This window comes from Sapajus apella, unplaced genomic scaffold (genome assembly GCF_009761245.1).
Source record: "Sapajus apella isolate SASKATOON/1434 unplaced genomic scaffold, GSC_monkey_1.0 scaffold21, whole genome shotgun sequence".
Taxonomy (NCBI): domain Eukaryota; kingdom Metazoa; phylum Chordata; class Mammalia; order Primates; family Cebidae; genus Sapajus; species Sapajus apella.
Window position 1 is genome coordinate 1,207,828 of NW_022436961.1, and position 21,570 is coordinate 1,229,397.

At 41.2% G+C, this 21,570-nt stretch overlaps 1 protein-coding gene across 2 annotated transcripts; it reads left to right on the forward strand.

The window, feature by feature from the left end:
• The first annotated feature begins 221 nt into the window (after positions 1-221).
• Positions 222-7,388, forward strand: THAP1 (THAP domain containing 1). 2 transcript variants are annotated; one of them, XM_032288047.1, is made up of 3 exons: positions 222-1,109; positions 4,360-4,555; positions 5,769-7,388. In XM_032288047.1, the coding sequence occupies exons 1-3, from the start codon at positions 1,039-1,041 to the stop codon at positions 6,141-6,143; spliced, it is 642 nt and encodes a 213-aa protein (XP_032143938.1). In that variant the 5' UTR covers positions 222-1,038; the 3' UTR covers positions 6,144-7,388. The 2 variants fall into 2 exon arrangements, with proteins under 2 accessions (XP_032143938.1, XP_032143939.1); XM_032288048.1 differs by lacking the exon at positions 4,360-4,555.
• Positions 7,389-21,570: the final 14,182 nt, after the last annotated feature.

A 21,570-nucleotide genomic window follows, 5' to 3' on the forward strand; every position in this document is an offset into this window, starting at 1 on the left:
ATAGCCTCTCTCAGATGTGAAAAGTTGCTGCAGCAGCTTGCGATTTACAACACAGCACATGGAAATCACAGCAATGGACATCCCTTCATAAAAGCTTCTGGAGAGGGCCTGGTGGTTCACTCCTGTAATCCCAGGCCACTGGGAGGCCGGATCCCTTGGACTTGAGTTCCAGACCAGCCTAGGCAACGTGGGGAGACACTGTCTCCATTTTTAAATTATATATATACATATATATGTACACACGCATACATATATATACATAAAATACATATTATAATGCTTCTGCGTTTGGCAACTGAGATGCTTTGGTGAGTGTCTTTTTTCATTCCTAAAAACCTGTCACGTTGGCTCTCACAGAGCCTTGTGATACCTGAAGAGACAGGCAATGGGATAAAGATCAGCATTCTGGGAAAAGGTTCCACAATTTTATGAATCATACACCATCTGTGCCCGCTCTTTTAAAGAAATGGGAGGAATCAGACAACGACCTCGGCTTTACATCTGTTCTCCAAGAGGCCCCAGTTGTTTACTACTCTAAGCCGCCCCAGGAAAGCTCCATATCAATTAATCCACCGGAACAGCCCGGGGTTTGAGGTGGCCCCTGGAATCCGGCCTCCCGCCGCACCTCCTCCTCCAAACAGTCCCTTCCTTCCGGCCGGAAGCTCAGGGCTCCGCCCACTTCCGCAACTCCGAAGCCACCGCCGGAAACACCTGGCTTCAGCCAATAGTCAGCTTCCCGGGAAAGGTTACCTCTGACCTCGGAGTAATCAGAGACAGTAGGACGCACCCCTCGCGATAGGTGAGGTTGAAGCTGCCTCCGCCATCTTGGAGATGGGAGACGGGCGATGGCTGTGGTCCTTCTGCTAATGCAAACAACAAAACGGGCACACTAGTCACCCCCGAGGGAGGCCACCATCACTGTAACTGTTGGCCAAAGCTACAAAAGAAACGAGGGTGTCCAACCGAGCGCGGCGACACTGATAGCAGCTTCCCCTGCCTTCTGCGGCGGCAGAAGTGAAGTGTCTGAGGACCGGAAGGATGGTGCAGTCCTGCTCCGCCTACGGCTGCAAGAACCGCTACGACAAAGACAAGCCAGTTTCTTTCCACAAGTGAGGACCCTGCGCGCCTCGTGGGGCCGGTTCCAGCCGGGGTGGGGGCGCGCGGCCGGCGGGGCCGGGGGCGGAGCCAGGCGCGTGTCCGCGCGAGGGGCGGGCGGGGTCTGGGGCCGGCCGCGCGGGGCGTTTCCCACCGCGTCCCGTGGGGAACCGCCGCCCGGCTGCGCGTTCTCGGCGCGCGTCGCCGTGGCGGCCGTTTCTTGCGCTCCAGAATCAGGCCCTGGGTGCAGGCTTCGCTCGCGGCCTCGGTTGACGACTGCGGAGCCCACGGGCGATGCCTCGGGTCCGCGGATTTTGTCACCACTATGGTCACAGACCAGCCAGGTGTAATAACGTGTTAGGGGTGAATCTGAAATAGAAACAAAGGCCTTTAAACGAAGAAATCACTACCTTTTTCGCCCGTACGGTGGATGGGAAGCCAGCATCGTAACAATTAAGGGTTGATTTTTTGCCTGGGAAATCAGGGAGAATTTTTGCCCCCAATCTCTAGGAACTAAGCTTTAAGGACCCTAAGTTTTGGAGAAAGCTTCAGGTACTGCCAAGATAAATCGTTATCTTTTCGGCACACAATAATGATAATACGAACAGTTACAACATAGATCATAATAAAATGGCTCAAACTGACCTTTATTTATTATGGCATTACGTGTTCATAGAGGAAGCCCTTGCGGAGGAAACTCCACACAGCTTTCAGAGCTGTTTTATCCAATAGATAGCGCAGTTAAGAGTGCTAGGATCAAAAATATTCTCTTGAAAATGGGAAAAATGTGCAAAGTTGAAATTACTATCAAATGCTTGTAAAATGTGACATAATATTTTCATTCAGCTGAATTTTAATTACAGTTATATTAAGTTTTCTTTGCAAGAATTCCTCACGACTATACGCGGATGATAGCTAAGAAATCAGATCCAGGGGTAAACTATACAAATTAACCATAGGTAATCAGCTAATTATCTTTTATAATTAGGTAAATAATTACAAAAGCAAAATGTGAAATAGTCTTTAAATTTATTTATTTATTTATTTTGGTGTGGGGCCATCTATGTTTACTAGGGGAGTTTCCATGAATTTTTCATGTTTGATATCATGTGAGATGGACCCTATAGAAATAAGAGTGTGTAGAACATAGAGAGGTCCCCAGAGTAATGATGTTACTGAAGGGGATAGAACACGTTCAGGATGTCCCAGTATTATCTCTTGATTTAATTGGAATTTCTGTAAAATGCTCTTTCAAAATGTAGGAATAGGTCAGGTGATGGTAACAGGATTACATGCGCAGCTCCCCAGCCCACATTTCTGATGGCATGGCAGAAGGAATCTAAAAATATGGAAAATGTTTCATCGGCACTGGAAACTAGTTAAGGATGGTATTCACACGTCAGAAGTAACTGTTTTTGGCCAGGCGCGGTGGTTCACGCCTATAATCCCAGCACTTTGGGAGGCCAAGGTGGGCGGATCACCTGAGGTCAGGAGTTCGAGACCAGCCTGGCCAACATGGCAAAACCCTGTCTCTACTAAAAATACAAAAATTAGCTGGGAGTGGTGGTGCACGCCTGTAATCCCAGCTACTCGGGAGGCTGAGGCAGGGGAATCACTTGAACCCAGGATATGGTGGTTGCAGTGAGCTGAGATCTCGCGCTGCACTCCAGCTTGGGTGACAGAGGGAGACTCTGTCTCAAAAAACAAAAACAAACAAGGAAAAAAAAAACCACCGTGTTTCTGCTAGATGTTAAACAGGTGTGAAATGAATCAAAAGAAGGGCTAACCTGCACCTTATCCTTATCTAAAAGAGCAGGTGTTGGGAGTAGATGAGAAAGATCTTAACAGAATCTCACAAACAGCTGTAAATTTATTGTCCTTAAGACAGGAGGCCCTGCATACTGAATTTTACCAGCGAATGCTACCATAGTTTATACCGATAGAGGCCATTTCCAGCTGAGATACGTTAGCAGTAATACTTCTCCCAGCTTCTGCATAGTGGCAGTAGAGAGAGCTATGTTGTACAAAGAAAAGGGACTCTCATAAAGATCTCTTAATAGCAGAGTCTGGCTGTAGCATACTGAACATGGAAGAGAAACTGTGGAACATAAATTCAAAATGTCCTTCCTTTTTTTTTTTTTTTTATCCTAATCCCCTCAGTTTACCAGATCCTTAACTTAGAAGAGTAAAACACGATAAATGTAAACTCTCACTATCCTCCTTTACCTGAGCCTGATGGACATCCCAGTTGATTAGAAAATACTTTTTTCTCTTTATCATTACCTGCGTTTGATTCAAATTTAACCTGTTTGTATTTGTCAGACTGATACTAAGAGAACTAGACTAGAAGCCTCTTTTTCCCAGTACATAGATACAAATGTGCAATCTTTGTCTTTCTGTGCAGCACACAGAAAATTATGGTAAAAAATAAGAAGACAGATTACTTTTTTCTTTTTGAGACAGGGTATGGCTCTGTCACCCAAGCTGCAGTGCAGTGGAACAATCTTGGCTCACTGCGGCCTTGACCTCCCTGACTGGAGTGATCCTCCCACCTCAGCCTCCTGAGTACCTGGCCACATACCACCATGCCCAGCTAATTTTTGTATTTTTTTTGTAGAGACAGGATTTTGCCATGTTGCCCAGGCTAGTCTCAAACTCTTGAACTCAAGCAATCCCTCGGACCTTGGCCTCCCAAAGTGCTGGGATTACAGGCATGAGCCAGAGGCACATTTATTCTATAGTATGTATTTGAGCCTTTTGGTGAACTCAGTGTAAAAAAAGCGAAACATTAATAAATGACACAGGCTGGGCACGGTGGCTCACACCTGTAATCCCAGCACTTTTGGGAGGCCGAGGTTGGTGGATCACGAGGTCAGGAGTTCAAGACCAGCCTGACCAAGATGGTGAAACCCTGTCGCTACTAAAAATACAAAAATTAGCCAGGCGTGGTGGAGGGCACCTGTAATCCCAGCTACTCGGGAGGCTGAGGCAGAGAATTGCTTGAACCCAGGAGGCGGAGGTTGCAGTGAGTCGAGATTGTAGCACTGCACTTCAGCCTGGGCAATGGAGCAAGACTCCGTCTCAAAATAAATAAATAAACAAGTGAGATAAATAGATAACTAAAGCTAATCTTGAATCCAATATCATAATACCATTGTAACATCTTTAATACCAATATAAGATCTTTCCTAAACTGGCAAGTTTGGGTACCTTTATTTATTTTTAAAAACCAGGTCAGATAATTGAATTATGCCTTCTTCTTAGGTTTCCTCTTACTCGACCCAGTCTTTGTAAAGAATGGGAGGCAGCTGTCAGAAGAAAAAACTTTAAACCCACCAAGTATAGCAGTATTTGTTCAGAGCACTTTACTCCAGACTGCTTTAAGAGGGAGTGCAACAACAAGTTACTGAAAGAGAACGCCGTGCCCACAATATTTCTTTGTACTGAACCACATGACAAGGTAATATGCGTTTTAAAATATTGGGTTGCTTTCTGTTCATAAAATTAATGTGTTCATTGATTAAAATTTTGAAAATTCAGTTAGTGTTAAGAGAATAAATGTACCTGGAACCTTGTAGTTAACAGTGATACACTTCTGAGGCCGGGCGCGGTGGCTCAAGCCTGTAATCCCAGCACTTTGGGAGGCCGAGGCGGGTGGATCACGAGGTCAAGAGATCGAGACCATCCTGGTCAATATGGTGAAACCCCGTCTCTATTAAAACTACAAAAAATTAGCTGGGCATGGTGGCGCGTGCCTGTAATCCCAGCTATTCAGGGGGCTGAGGCAGGAGAATTGCCTGAACCCAGGAGGCGGAGGTTGCGGTGAGCCGAGATCGCGCCATTGCACTCCAGCCTGGGTAACAAGAGCGAAACTCCGTCTCCAAAAAAAAAAAAAAAAAAACAGTGATACACTTCTGAAAAACCCAAAATGTAGTTTATTAAAGATAAATATCCTCACACTAAGAAACTCAGTCCAGCTTTGTAACTTATTTAAAAATCAATCTGTACCAGCAGTTATATATTGATAAGTTATGGGTTTTCTTTATTGGTGGCAGTTTAGTTTCAAAGCATTTTTTCTCCTCAGTGCTCAGTATTTAATTAGATCTAATTATTCATTTTATTTCTTTCTTGCATTGTCCTTCTATTTCTGGTAGAAAAGTTTATTCAAACTGAAACGTCTTATTTTGGAATGTTTCTATACCACTGATTTACCAAAAAAAAAAAAAAAAAAAAAAAAAAAATAGTATTTCTTAAATTCCACAGCTTCTTTTATTTTATTTTATTTATTTTTTGTTTTTGTTTTTTTGCTTTTTTTTTTGTAATGACAGAGTCTCTCTCTGTCACCCAGGCTGGAGTGCAGTGGCACGGTCTTGGCTCACTGCAGCCTCCACCTCCCGGATTCAAGTGATTCTCCTGCCTCAGCCTCCTGAGTAGCTGTGATTACAGGCACCTCCCACCACGCCCGGCTAATTTTCATATTTTTAGTAGAGACGGGGTTTCGCTATGTTGGCCAGGTTGGTCTCAAACTCCTGACCTCAGGTGATCTGCCCGCCTCTTCCTCCCAAAGTGCTAGAATTACATGTGTGAGCCACTGTGTCCGGTCAGTCGACAGATTTTTTTTAAACTGTTATTTTTAGTAATAAATTCAAACATACTCTGTATTTTTGTTTTAGAAAGACGATCTTCTGGAGCCACAAGAACAGCTTCCCCCACCTCCTTTACCGCCTCCTGTTTCCCAGGTTGATGCTGCTATTGGCTTACTAATGCCACCTCTTCAGACCCCTGTTAATCTCTCAGTTTTCTGTGACCACAACTATACTGTGGAGGATACAATGCACCAGCGGAAAAGGATTCATCAGCTAGAACAGCAAGTTGAAAAACTCAGAAAAAAGCTCAAGACCGCACAGCAGCGATGTAGAAGGCAAGAACGGCAGCTTGAAAAATTAAAGGAGGTTGTTCACTTCCAGAAAGAGAAAGACGACGTATCAGAAAGAGGTTATGTGATTCTACCAAATGACTACTTTGAAATAGTCGAAGTACCAGCATAATAAAATGAAATGTGTATTGATTTCTAATGGGGCAATACCACATATCCTCTTCTAGCCTGTAGAGGAGTTTCATTTAAAAAAATAACACTTGTTACTTATATAAAAACAGTTCAGAATATTTTTTTAAAAAGAATTCGATATATACTGTAAAATTAAAAATTTTTGTTTGTAGTTTCAGGTTTTTTACATTTTAACAAAATATTTTAAAAGTTATAAGCTAACCTCAGACCTCTAAGTTGGTTTCAAGATTGGAGATTTTTGGGTTTTTTTAGTATTTATAGAAATAATGTAAAAATAAAAAGTAAAGAGAATGAGAACAATGCAGTAAAGGGGTGATTTAAGTTTAAAACGTAATACTGTTTTATTGAGAGAACTAGTTATATTTTAAATCAGAAGTATGGGTCAGATCATGGGACATAACTTCTCAGAATATATGTATATGTACATATTCTCATATGTAAAGTCACAAGGCTCATTTATCTTTCTGAATCAGTTATCAAGGATAAACTGGCAAGTCAGTACTTAAAAAGAAAAAAAAAATTTGATTGTCTACATAGCAGAAAAGTCATTCCATATCAGAGTGGATTTTTTTTTTTTAAGTGGGCTCCTAGTTTTTCTCCTACCGTCCTGTCTAGCATTATAAAATTAGAAGTGTATTTTCAGTGGAAGAAACATTCTTCAATAAATAAAGTAAGGCATTGTTATCAGTGAAGTAATAAAAACTGAGGCCTGATCTATGATATGCTTTTTTCTAGGATATTCAGTCCCCAACTATAGTTATAGATCTGCTTCAAGTCTCTGACAAATGTGTTGTGTTAGTAGAGTTTGATTTGTATCATATGATAATCTTGCACTTGACTGATTTGGGGCAGGGCTTCACATAAAAAAAATTATTTCTTCACGTTTAACACAAGTTAGAAATTATATCCCATTTACTTAAATGAGTGATTTATATTCAAAAGCAACCTACTATGTAGTGTTTATTTTGCTGAATGTTGAGATTTAAACACTGAGGTTTCTGTTCAAACTGTGAGTTGTGTTCTGACTTTGTGAGAAATTTTACATATATTTGAAATGAAAATATGTTCCGAGTAAACAAATATTGCTATAGGAGTTATCTATTTAGATTTAGAATTACTGTTCCAATGATAATTATTACTTCTATATTTCAGAGTACACTAAGATAGTTGAAGAGTAATAGACCTTTTAAGACAGTATTAAAGGTGTGAAACAATGACGTTCAAAGTGTCTTTTGTAGAACTGGTTTTCATTGTAATTCACTGCCATGCTGCCAGTGGATAGCACTGTGATTCATGGAGATTTGATGTATTAAGAACCAGTATCTCAAATATAGAAATAACGATTAGAAAATTACTTGAAGTTACATAGTCTGATAACATCATTTAGAACTAATGCTAATCAATCGGAAGACTTTTATAGGCTATTCATGGAACTCATAACTGTTTTTAGAAGATACAAAGTATTCAAGAAGTTTGGTTTTATATGTCATCTTTCTAGCAATTCCTGGAAAGTATTCAGGAATATTTAGGCTTATTCCTAAATATCCTGAAAAGTATATACCTTCAACCTAAATACTCTTCTGCATAAAAGACAAATACTGTGTGTGTTTCCCAGAACGAAGAATCCAGGTTAGATTATAAAAACAGAAACCATAATTACTTAGCATCTTAGCATTGTTATTTAACCTCAAGCTACTTTCTTTTCACAACAGACAAATCCCCATTTGGAGAGAACTGAGCAAGCAGCATGCATAGCAACTGCTTTCATTTAAATAATTTATAGTAGTTAAAACAGAAGTTTGAGGTGCAGGTACTTATTTCTGAATTGTCTATTGTATTGTTTATAACATTGCCAAGAAAAGGTAAAAATGGGTTCTGTTCAGGCATGGTGAAACAGTCTGACACAAATGCAGGGATAAGGTCTCAATCTTTTAATGCTGCCTTATAATGCAAATCTCAAGGTCACTTGAAATGCTGCTTGGCTTATCCCATTCCAATTGAAGTTTTAAGTTTTTAAAAAGTAATTTAAATGTTTACTAATTGTATACCAGTTATGTATACTAAAAATAATTCTGTTGTTTCAGTAAGAACATAGCAAAACTTTGTACTTGGAAATCCAAGTACATGAGGGGATTTTTTTTTTCTTTCAGCTATAATTTATATGATCTCTTTCTTAGAAGTATAATAATAATGGTGATGGCAAATGAAAGTTTCACATGATGATAGGGGCTTTTTAGCTTGTGTTAATATTTCGTGATCATCTTTTAGTACTAAAAAAGTATACATGTGTTGCCAGGCGTGGTGGCTCATGCCTGTAATCCCGGCACTTTGGGAGGCAGAGGTGGGCAGATCGCCCGAGGTCAGGAGTTTGAGACCAGCCTGGCCAATACAGTGAAACCCCGTCTCTACTAAAAATACAAAAATTAGCCAGGCATGGTAGTGAATGCCTGTAGTCCCTGCTGCTCAGGAGGCTGAGGCAGGAGAATCGCTTGAACCTGGGAGGCAGAGGTTGCAGTGAGCCAAAATGGTAATACTGCACCCAGAGTGGGCTACAAAATACATACATATATATATATATATATATACATGTATGAGTATGTGTACACATACCCAACATAGCTTTTATAAAGTTGGGAGTAAGCAATATAATATATTTTAAAATCCATTTGTGTTCCAGAATTTTAAAAAGATAGTCCACTCTGAATAGCATTTAAAGAAAAAGAATAGATTTTCTTGCTTAGTTATTACTCTTCCTGTTATTTGGATGAGTAATGTATGTTGGATGACCAGTAAGTGAAGAACATCGCTCTTGGCTGATGGTAACTAGTGTTGCTTGGCATTATGATTTTATATATTCTTGTGTCTTAAAGTACAATCACTCACATGAAAGAAAAAGATTGAAGAGGAAACAGCAGTGCTTTGGAAATAAGCAAAACTATTAAAAGTAATTGAAAAATTTGCTCAAGGTAACGTTCTCTTACAATTCTATGTCTTTTTAAACCTTCGATATAGTTTTATTCTACTGAGATTTTTCTGAATGATAAATATTTTTTAAATTAAAAATCTGTTGAATTTTTATTTGTTCTCTTTAAATTCACAGTATTTTATGTCTTGAGATTATAAAAATTTTATCTTTAAAATATCCTAAGGGATACAAATAAACTTCATTGTTTTAGTTTTTGGTGAGGTAAACTATAGAATACAAACAAGAATTTAATAGAAAAATGACTTCTGGAGTGTACTGGCAAGAAAAAATATTTTTAAAATAACCATTTAAAGTCTCTGCAAATTGTCCTAAGGGAATATAGCAAATGATATAAGGCAAGACTACTAAATCTCCATAAGAACATTGAGTGTGGCATGTAGGCTACAACCCATTTTCTCCCTAACCAAACCCCCATCCCAACTTAGTGCTATAGAAGTTCTACTTTGAAGCTCCACTCAATCTTCTTGGATGTGATCAAGAAGATGGTACTCCCTCAACTCCCAATCAAGGGCTATGGTATCTTCCAGGGAGGGGTTGGTCGCCAGTATTCTCATGTCCTTCTAGCTTTGTGTTGCAGAGACTAAATTCCAGGAGTGTCCAGCCAAAAGGTCAGGGACTCCCTACCCCCAACTTCCACTCAAGGTGGAGGCTCTACCACAGGTATGGCAGGCCAAGACACAGGGTCTTTGATCACCCTCTCCATACCTCACCCAGGGTGGATTTTCTGTGCCAGGAGAAGTAAGCCAAGAAGACCAAAGGCTCTTGTCTTGACTGAGCCCATAAAGTAGGCATGTAACTCCCAGAGAAGCAGGCCACTGTCCTCACTCTTAGTTCCAGAGCAATGGCTCAGATTTTCCCAAGGGAGATGCAGATTTATAAGAACAGAGAGCTCTCAAGCTATTTGCAAAGGAAATGACAATTTGGAACAGCGTGGGAAAGTTCAAGCCTAAGGATGCTTTCGAAAACAGTGGAGAATTGAGTGGTACGCAAACAAGGAAGCTAGTAGCTTCACAACAGCCAAATTGTAGGCTAGTAATTTACCAGCCAGAGAGCACCAGAGGAAAACCCAGCTAAGAAGGGCCCTCCTGGGGTCAGATCAGATCTCAAAAACTAGCCTCAAAAAATAACCCCTGCAAAGGGGCCCAAATTTAATAGGATCACACTGTGGAGCAATTCATGTGTCAGGGCATTGTCAAAAACAATACCGTAATCAACTGAAATTGGAGGCTAACAGCTGAGTGTAATGCCGACAAACGCAGTTAGGAAAATTAGCAGTCAAAGGCAGTCCTGCTGAAAATATGATTTTTTTTTGTTTTTTGAGACAGAGTGTTGCTCTGTAGCCCAGGCTGGAGTGCCCTGGTGTGATCTTGGCTCACTGCAACCTCCACCTCCCAGGTTCAAGTGATTCTCCTGACTTAGCCTCCTGAGTAGCTGGGATTACAGGTGGGCGCCACCATGCCCAGCTAATTTTTGCGTTTTTAGTAGAGATGGGGTTTCACCATGTTGGCCATGCTGGACTCGAACTCCTGACCTTCTGATCTGCCACCTCAGCCTCCCAAAGTGCTGAGATTACAGGCATGAGCCACCAGGCCCAACCAAAACTACCGTTACATCTTGTGACTGTATACCTAAAGCGGCCCCTTTTAAGGAATGAAATTAGAGACTTCACACTGAAGAAGACATAAACTTAACTAAATTAGTGCAGCCAAGTAATAAAGGCACAAACAGGGCCAGGCACAGTGGCATATGCCTGAAATCCCAGCACTTTGGGAGGCTGAGATGAGCAGATTGCTTTAACTCAAAAGTTTAATACCAGCCTGGGCAACATGGTGAAATCCCATCTCTTAAAAAAAAAAAAAAAATTGGCCGCGCACAGTGGCTCACGCCTGTAATTCCAGCACTTTGGGAGGCCACTGCATGTGGATCACGAGGTCAGGAGATAGAGACCATCCTGGTCAACATGGTGAAACCCTGTCTCTACTAAAAATACGAAAAATTTAGCTGGATGTGGTGGCGCACGCTTGTAGTCCCAGCTACTCGGGAAGCTGAGGCAGGAGAATTACTTGAACCCAGGATATGGAGGTGGCAGTGAGCTGAGATCATGCTACTGCACTATAGCCTGGGCAACAGTGCCAGACTCTGTCTCCAAAAAAAAAAAAAAAAAAATTAGCTAGGTATGGTGGCATGTGCCTGTAGTCCCAGCTACTCAAGAGGCTGCTGGGCAGATGACTAAGTCTGAGAGGTCAAGGCTGGAATGAGCCAAGATCACGCCACTGCACTCTGGCCTGGGTAACAGTGAGACCTGTTTCAAAAATAAGGAGCAAGCAATGACAGCAAGCCTCAGGGAATGAGGGTGAGTGGGTGGCTGGAGTCAGTGTCTAGACGTCCTACAGTATGTGATCTAAAACATCCAGTTTTCAACAAAAAGTTATGAGACATGCAGAGAAAAAAGAAAATGTTTCATACACGGGGTGGAAAAAGCTTCACCAGAAGTAGACAGTGAGAGGGCCCAGATGCCAGACTTAATAAGGATTTTAATAAAAACAGCCATTATAAGGACATTCAAAAGAACTAATGGAAACCATGCCTAAAGAGGCAAAGAAAGGTATGATGACAGTATCTCATCAAAAAGAAAATATCAAGGAGATACAAATAGAAAAGAACTAAATGGAAATTCGGGAGTTGTGCGATATCAGAATGAAAATTCACTAAAGAAGCTCAACAGTAGTTCAAGCTGGCAGAAGAAAAGTCAGTGAACCTGAGGTACAGATCATGCTATCTGAAAAACAGAAAAAAAAAAGAATGAAGAAAAATGAACTGAGGCCCAGAGAAATATGGGACACCATTAAACCCACCAAATATGCATAATGAGAGTACTAGAAGAAGGGGGGCGGGGGAGAGCAGAAAAAATATTGGAAGAAGTAATGACTAGCTCAAGTTTGATGAAAAAGCACATATTCAAGAAGCTTAATAAAGACCAAGTAGAATAAATGCAGAGATCTCCCAGACATAATAGTAAAAAATGCTGAAAGACAAACAATTTGAAAGCAGTAAGAGAAAAATGACTAGTTACAAGGGCAACAAGATTAACAGCTGATGTTCTCATTAGAAAAAATGGAGGACAAAAGGCAGTGGATGGTATATTCAAGGTGCTGAAGGGAAAACTCAATCAAGAATCTTATATGTAGCTAAATTATCTTTCAAACATGAAGGTAAAGGGATCTGATTCGGGGAAGATGGCAGAGTAGGAAGCACCGGAAATCTGTCTCACTGCCTAAATGAGACTGGCAAAATTTGATGTAACTATTTTGGAACTCTGGAGTCTATTGAAGGCTTGCAACTGGTAGGGGTAAGGTATGGATTACAAACTGTGATTAATTTTGGTCAATGTCGGCTCTTGGCTGGTGGCAGTTACCCATCTTCCATCCCCAGCCCCATGGCAGGTAGTGTACAAGCTACAGGAGCAGCTTGCATGTGCCTTGACTTATGGAAGCCAAGGTGGGCAATATCCAAAATCCAAATATCAGGATTAATGTCTGGTCACTGATTGCTGCTCTGATCACGGAGATGCAAACACAGATGAACAGCCATTGTTATATCCACCCCACCGACAGTTGCAAGCCCCTTCTCCTTTAGCTAAAGCAACTTCCAAGGAAGTTAAATGGTTGGTGTCCTCCCCTCACCCGCTTCGTTTTTCTTTTTTTCCCCTTTTGAGAGCCAGGCGTTAAAGACCAGGGCATTCAAAAACAATTGCACATATGAGGGGGAATTAGAAGTCACTGTGCTTAGTTAGAGAAGGGTGAAGGTTCAGAAAAGACCCAATATGTTAAATTCACACCTCAGGCTAATCCTTGCCACAGAGACAGCTTAACACCATAAAAGCCAAAACAAGACAAAAATAACAACAAACCTTGGAGAGGGGAGAGAACCTAATTTCCAGGGTTTACCACATCATAAGATTCAAATGTCCAGTTTTCAACAAAAATCACAAGGCATACAAACAGGAAAGTATGCCCCATTCAAAGGGAAAAGATAAACCAACAGCAACTACCACTGAGAAAGAACATGTGGAATAACCATTAAACAAAAATGTTAAAATAATTGCGTTAAAGATACATAAAGGAAGTATCTTTAATGGAAGACATGAAGAAACTCAAGAAAATGATGTATGAACAAAATGGAAATATCAATGAAGAAATAGAAAACCTTGGCCTATTAGTCTAAATCTTTATTAGTCTAAAGGCTAGTATTATTGTAACTTTGGTTTGTAACTTCACATCTTTTCTATATAATTTAAAAGACTAATGCATTAAAAATAATTATGAGTTTTTATTTTTGGACACACAATGTATAAAGATGTAATTTTGAAACATCAGGCCGGGCGTGGTGGCTCAAGCCTGTAATCCCAGCACTTTGGGAGGCTGAGGCGGGTGGATCACGAGGTCAAGAGATCGAGACCATCCTGGTCAACATGGTGAAACCCCGTCTCTACTAAAAATACAAAAATTCAGCTGGGCATGGTGGCATGTGCCTGTAATCCCAGCTACTCAGGAGGCTGAGGCAGGAGAATTGCCTGAACCCAGGAGGCGGAGGTTGCGGTGAGCCGAGATCGCGCCATTGCACTCCAGCCTGGGCAACAAGAGCGAAACTCCGTACCAAAAAAAAAAAAAAAAAGAATCATCAATAACTGAGAGGGGATGTTATGGTAACGGAGTTTTTGTATGGATTCAAGTTGAGCTGACGTAAATCAAATTACAATGTTATAACCGTACAATGTTAAGTGTAATCCCCATGGTAACCACAAAGAAAATGGTTATAGAATTATACACAAGAGAAAATGAGAAAAGAATTAAAATATTTCACTATAAAAAAATCAACTGAACACCAAAGAAAATTCTAATGCAGGAAGTAAGAGACAAAAAAGCTGTAAGACATTTATAAAACAAATAGCAAAATGACAGAAGTAGGTCCCTCCTTATCAATAATTACTTTAAATGTATTGGATTAAACTTTCCAATCAAGAGACAGAGATTGGAGGAATGGACTTTTAAAAAAAATAAAAGAAAAGAACAAGACCCAGCCAGGCACGGTGGCTCATGTCTATAATTCCATCCCTTTGAGGCTGAGGCAGGCGGATCACCTGAGGTCAGGAGTGGAGACCAGCCTGGCCAACATGGTGAAACCCTGTCTCTACTAAAATACAAAAATTAGCCGGGTGTGGTGGCAGTTACCTGTAATCCCAGCTACTCTACTCCAGAGGCTGAGGCAGGAGAATTATTTGAACCTGGGAGGGTTGCAGTGAGCCGAGATTACGCCATTGCACTCCAGCCTGGGCAACAAGAGGAAAATTCCATCTCAAAAAAAAAAAAAAAGAACAAGACCCAACTATATGCTACCTGTAAGAGACTCATGTTAGGTCCAAAGACACAAATAGGTTAAAAGTGAAAGGATGGAAAAAGATATTTCACACAAATAGTAATCAAAATGAGCTGGGGTGGCCGTATTAACAGAAGACAAAATAGAATTTAAGCCAGAAAGTTACAAGAGACAAAGTAGGCATTACATATTAATTAAAAAGTTTAATAAAGCAAGGCCGGGCGCGGTGGCTCAAGCCTGTAATCCCAGCACTTTGGGAGGCCGAGGTGGGTGGATCACGAGGTCAAGAGATCGAGACCATCCTGGTCAACATAGTGAAACCCCGTCTCTACTAAAAATACAAAAAATGAGCTGGGCATGGTGGCGTGTGCCTGTAATCCCAGCTACTCAGGAGGCTGAGGCAGGAGAATTGCCTGAACCCAGGAGGCGGAGGTGGCAGTGGCCCGAGACCCCCCCATCACACAAAAAAAAGGAAAAAAAGAAAAAAACTGAACCCCAAAAAAAAAAAAAAAAAAAAAAAACACTGGAGGAAGCTCTTCAGGCTGAAAGCAAGTGACACCTAACAGAAATCCAAAAAACCAAAGATTGCTAGTAAAGATAATTACAAGTAATTATAAAAGACACATAACTGCATCTTTTTTCTTATTTAAAAGCAACTGCAAAAACTATATATATATATACATAATTTTAGTGTTAGGCCTGTAATATAATGTAATATGTTTGATAATAAGAATTGGATGAGAAGCAAGCTGTAGTGAAATAAAGAAACAACACCAGATGAGAACTTAAATCTATAGGAAGAAATGTGTAGAAACATAATAAATCACAGATTAATTAAACTATAAATACATACTTGCTCGCCCTTTTTTTGAGCTTCCTTAGAAGATATAAAATAATTACAATAATAATTATAAAAGTGCATTACTGGTTTGTAACACAAATGTAACATGTATGTCAGTAATATTACAAAATGGGAGAAGGGGTAATGGAACTATGTATAGTAAAATGTCTCACTGGTAAGTTGAAGCAAATTATAATAAGCTATATATGGTAAGCCCTATAGCAACTGCTCAGAAAATAAGTCCAAAGTATAGTGAAGAAAATCATTAAAATAATTAAAATCTTAAACTAGAAATGTTAATGTAAAAGAAAGCACTGAAGGAGGAGTAGAGAAATAAGACATGAGACATAGAAAATAAAAGGCAAAATGGCAGAGGTGGATTCAGCTATCCCAATCATAGCATCTCATGTGACCTGATCTAATCAAAGGGCAGAAATTGCCAGAATGGATAAGAAAAACAAGTTCCAATTATATGCTGTCTGCAGAAGACACACTTTAACCTTATGATAAAAATATGTTGAAAATAAAAAGATGGCCAGAGCAGTGGCTCACGCCTGTAATCCATGCACTTTGGGAGGCTGAGGTGGGCGGATCACAAGGTCAGGAATTCAAGACCAGCCTGGCCAACATGGTGAAACCCTGTCTCTACCAAAAATACAAAAATTAGCTGGGCTTGATGGCACATGCATGTAATCCCAGCTACTCAGGAGGCCGAGGCAAGGAACACGGAAGAGCATGTTTTCTCATACAGGTAATTCTAAATTTTGAGACTGTCTCAAAAATTAGATAAATAGATTTTTTAAATGTTATTCTGTATAAAGGGAATTTTGTAAAGATACCAGAGTCAATCTCTCAGGAAGATACAAGAATTATAAACATATATGCAACTAACAATGGAGCCCTAAAATACATGAAGCAAAAGCTGACAGAAATGAAGGGAGAATTCAACAAAAATTGAACAACAGTTGAAGACATCAGTACTCCACCTTCAATATTAGATATAACAACTAAGCAAGAGATCAACAATGATACAGAAAACTTTAACCATGCTTTAAACAAAAAAGATCTAGCAGACTTCTATAGTACATTGCACCCAACCATAGGGATTATTTATTTTTTTCAAGCCACATGGAACATTCTCCAGGACAGACCACATACTGGGTCATAAAACAAGTCTCACTAAGTTTTAAAGTATTAAATCATGTAATTCAGGGGTCCCCAACCCCAGGGCCATAGATGGGTACCAGTGTGTGGCCCGTTAGGAACCAAGCCACACAGCAGAAGATGAGTGGTGGGTAAGAGAGCATTACTGCCTGAGATCCCCCTTGTGTTACATCAGCAGGGACATTAGATTCTCACAGGGCCATGAACCCTTTTGTGAACTGTGCATGCAATGAATTTAGGGTGCACGCTCCTTATGAGAATCTAACTAATGCCTGACGATCTGAGGTGGAACAGTTTCACCCCCAAAACCATCCCCCACTCCCAATCCATGGAAAAATTGTCTTCCCAGAAACTGGTCCATGATGCCAAAGAGGTTGGGGGCTGTTGATATAATGCATATTCTCTGACCACAATGGAATAAAATTAAAAATGGATAACAATAAATTAGATAAACTCACAAGAAAGTGGAAATTTCAAAACACATTTAAACAACCAATGGGTCAAAGAAGAAATCACAAGAGAAATTAGAAAACACTTTGCTGTAGATAAAAATGAAGACACAAAATACTAAAACTTTTGGTAGGCAGCTAAAGCAGTACTTTGAGGGAAATTTATAGCTGTAAACACCTATATTTTTAAAAAGAAGAAAGATCTCAATTCAGTAACCTTAAGACACAGAAAACAGAAGAACAAACCCCTTTTAAGGTGAAGGATTAAGTTGTTGCTTCTGATCCCTCCTACAACCAAGAATGAGGCACAATGTCTAGTTGGTCTATTAAGATTTTGGAGGCAATGTATTCCTCATTTGGGTATATTATGCTGGCTCACTCACTAAGTGATTAAAAAAAAAAATCTGCTAGTTTTGAGTAGTACCCAGAATAGGAGAAGACTCAACAACAGGTCCAGGCTGCTGTGCCAGCTCCGCCACTTGGGTCGTATGATCCAGCAGATCTAATGGTGAGTGCAGTGTCTGTGCCATATAGGGATGCTGTCTGTAGTCTTTGGCAGGCCCCTTATAGATGAATCGTAGTACAGGCCTTTAAGGCTTTGGAGCAGGGCCCTGCCGTCATCCACAGATAACTACTCTCCTTTTGAGAGACAGCTCTCGACCTACTAATGGGCTTTAGTAGAAACTGAATGTTTGACTACAGGCCACCAAATTACCATGCAACCTGAGCTGTGTATTATAAACTGGAGGTCCTCTGACCCACTAAACCATAAAGTTGAGCACACACAGAAGAACTTCACTATCAAATGGAAGTACTACAAACATGACTGGGTCCAAGCAGGTCCTGAAGGCACAAGTAAGTTATGTAAAGAAGTGACCCCAGTGTTTCCTATTTCTAGTTCCTATTTCTGCTACACTGACTTCTCTCTCCCAGCCTGGAGATTTAGCCTCGAGAGAAGTACCTTGAGATTTGGCCTCAAGGGAAGTTCCCCTCAAGGGAAGTACTCCTCAAAAGAAGGAGGAGACTTGCACCTGGTTTATGGTTCTTCGTGATATTCAAGTACTAGCTGAAATGGAAAGGTGCAGCACTGTGGTCCCTTTCTGGAACATCTCTGAAGGGCAGTGATGAAGGGATCTCTTTCCAGTGGGCAGAACTTCAGGTAGTGCACCAGGTTGGGGACTTTGCTTAAAAGGACAGATTTCCTGGTATGCAATTACGTAACAATGCATGAGCTGTATAAATGGTTTGGCTGGAAGATAAGGGATTTGGGGATTTGGAAGAAACATGACTGAAACATCACGACAGGCCAGGTGTGGTGGCTCATGCCTGTAATCCAAGCACTTTGGAGGCCAAGGCAAGTGGATCACCTGAGGTTGGGAGTTCAAGACCAGCCTGACCAACATGGTGAAACCCCATCTTTAAAAAAAAAAAAAAGAAAGAAAGAAACATCACAACAAAGGAATTTGGGAAAGAAGTTAATATAAAAAAGGTAATGTCAGATAAAATGTATAAAACTACACAGGACCATTATGGCCAATGATATGAGTGAGTTACAAACGAAGATTCTGGTTAATTTTGTACACTGGAGGTTCTAAAAACAGAAGAGAAATAACAACAAATAGCTAATTTACTAGTGGTTAATGTATGTTAGGCACTTTGCCAAACCCTGTATAGCATTTAATTCTCACAAGCCCTCAAGTCAGGGAGGTACCATTATTATCCTCTTATTACAACTTGAACTATTGGGAGACAGAGAGGTTAAGTAACTTGTTCAAAAATCACACAGCAAAGAAGCAAAGCCAGGATTTAAATTCTGACAGCCTGACCAGAAAACCTGTACCCTTAAGAGGTGCCTTCCCTAAAGAGTAAAGAAAGAAAAAGGTCTCATTTCTAGATGCTAGACCAAGTTTGTCCAACTTGCAGCCTGCAGGCCACATGCAGCCTAGGACAGCTTTGAAAGTGGCCCAACACAAATTCATAAACTTTTTGTTGTTGTTGTTTTGAGACAGATTCTGGCTCTGCCACCCATGCTGGAGCGCAGTGGCGCGATCACAGCTCACTGCAAACTCCGCCTCCCGGGTTCAAGTGATTCTCCTGCCTCAGCCTCCCGAGCATCCGCCACCACCCCCAGCTAATTTTTGTATTTTTAGGAGAGAAGGGATTTCACCATGTTGGCCAGATTGGTCTCAAACTACTGACCTCAGGTGATCTGCCCACCTCAGCCTCCCAAAGTGCTGGGATTACAGGCATGAGCCACCACACCTGGCCGTGTTAGTGTATTTTATGTGTGGTTCAATACAATTCTTCTTCCAATGTGCCCCAGGGAAGCCAAAAGATTGGACACCCTTGGCCAGGCTTAATGGCTCACGCCTGTAATCCCAGCACTTTGGGAGGCCAAGGCGGGCAAATCACAAGGTCAGGAGTTGGAGACCAGCTTGACAAACAGCGAAACCCTGTCTCTACTAAAAATAATTAGTTGAGTGTGGTGGCACAAGCCTGTAATGCCAGCTACTCGGGAGGCTGAGGCAGGAGAATAGCTTGAACTCTGGAGGGGGAGGTTGCAGTGACTGAGTTTGAGCTGCTGCACTCCAGCCTGGGTGACAAGAGCAAGACTCTGTCTCAAAAAAAAGATTGGACACTGTATGCTAGATATATATGGTGAAGAAAACCATGCTTATCATATATGACAGCAGTCTCTTTAAGGAAACAGTCTGGAAAACCAGGGCTTAAATAGGTTTTCAGACTCTTAAGAATAAGAAATGGTTACACATTTCTCTTTTTTTTTTCTTTCTTTTTTTTTTCCGTCAACGTTGGCTGGCATAACAAAATAGAAATGGTTACACATTTCTAATGTGCTGAATTCCAGCTTCCCCTGAGGACATATTTTAAATACTAGAAGCAATTTGGAGATGACTTCGTGAACTTATTTGCACAAATTTCAGGACACGTGGAAAATTTACAAATATTTGTGCAAAATTGAGTAACATTTAAGAAACTAATCTCCAAACACTACTCACCACTTCTTGGTGTAATTTTCTACCAAAGCTTCTGTTGATGCCTTTTCACTTAAAAGCTGCTGGCAGATGAACTATGCATCTGGGGACACAGAACTGGATCTTCTGCTCTGTACTGACTCCTCAGGGAAGATTCTCAAGGTTGAGCTGCAAGCTGTATGCCCTTGAACTTGCTTCTGATGTCTCTGCAGAATAGGTTCACAGCTATGAACAAGCATGAGTTTAGTTCAACCATAAATAGACACACACAAAACCCAGGCAAATAATTGCCCTTAGCCATCTTCAGTGCACTGCTGACTTAGTCTACATTTTTAGATCATGTCTAGAAAATGTTAAGTAAAAAAAAAATCCTCATTCACAAAGATGTTTCAGAGGCCAAAACATGTGGATGACAAATCCAAATTTCAACATCTACATCATCTTTTTTTTTCTTTGCTACTCCCCATCCTGTTACCTGCTTCCCCCACTGTATTCCCATCCTCTTCTCCCCACCGTCTCCTTTTCATTCTCTCTCCCCAAGTTTGTCTTTCCGGAAATCCCCTCTCCCTACCCCTCTTCCCCACTCTCTCTTCCCACCAATTTCTCCCAGGCCCTCCTCCCCCAACAACACTTTTTTCCCCCTGAGACAGAGTCTCCCTCTGTCGCCCAGGCTGGAGTTTGTTGGCACGATCTCAGCTCATTGCAACCTCTGCCTCCCAGGTTCAAGCAGTTCTCCTGCCTCAGCCTCCCGAGTAGCTGGGATTACAGAAATGCACCACAACACCCAGCTACTTTTTTTGTGCTTTTAGTAGAGATAGGGTTTCACTATATTGGCCAGGGTGGTCTAGAACTCCTGAGCTCAGGTGATCCACCTGCCTTGGCCTCCAAAGTGCTTGGATTCCAGGCGTGAGCCACCACGCTCGGCCTGTATGGCCATTTTTAAAAAGCTATTATTATTCTTAGCTGAAAAAAATTTGGTCAGGCAAGGTGATTCATGCCTGTAATCCCAGCACTTTGGGAGGCTGAGGCAGGAGGATCACAAAGTCAGGAGTTCGAGACCTGCCTGGCCAATATGGTGAAACCCGGTCTCTACTAAAAATATAAAAATTAGCCTGGTGTGGTGGTGGCCACCTGTAATCCCAGCTACTTGGGAGGCTGAGGCAGGAGAATCATTTGAACCTGGGAAAACAGAGGTTGCAGTGAGCTGAGATCACACCATTGCACTCCAGCCTGTGCGAGAGAGCGACACTCCATCTCAAAAGAAAAAAAAAAATTCATAGAAGACCTTCACAGCACTTTGGGAGGCCAAGGCAGGAGGATCACTTGAACGCAGGAGTTGGAGGCTACAATGAGCTATGATCACATCACTGCACGCCAGCCTACATTATCTTAAAACTTGAGGCCGGGCGCAGTGGCTCAAGTCTGTAATCCCAGCACTTTGGGAGGCCGAGGCGGGTGGATCACAAGGTCAAGAGATCAAGACCATCCTGGTCAACATGGTGAAACCCTGTCTCTACTAAAACTACAAAAAATTAGCTGGGCATGGTGGTGCGTGCCTGTAGTCCCAGCTACTCAGGAGGCTGAGGCAGGAGAATTGC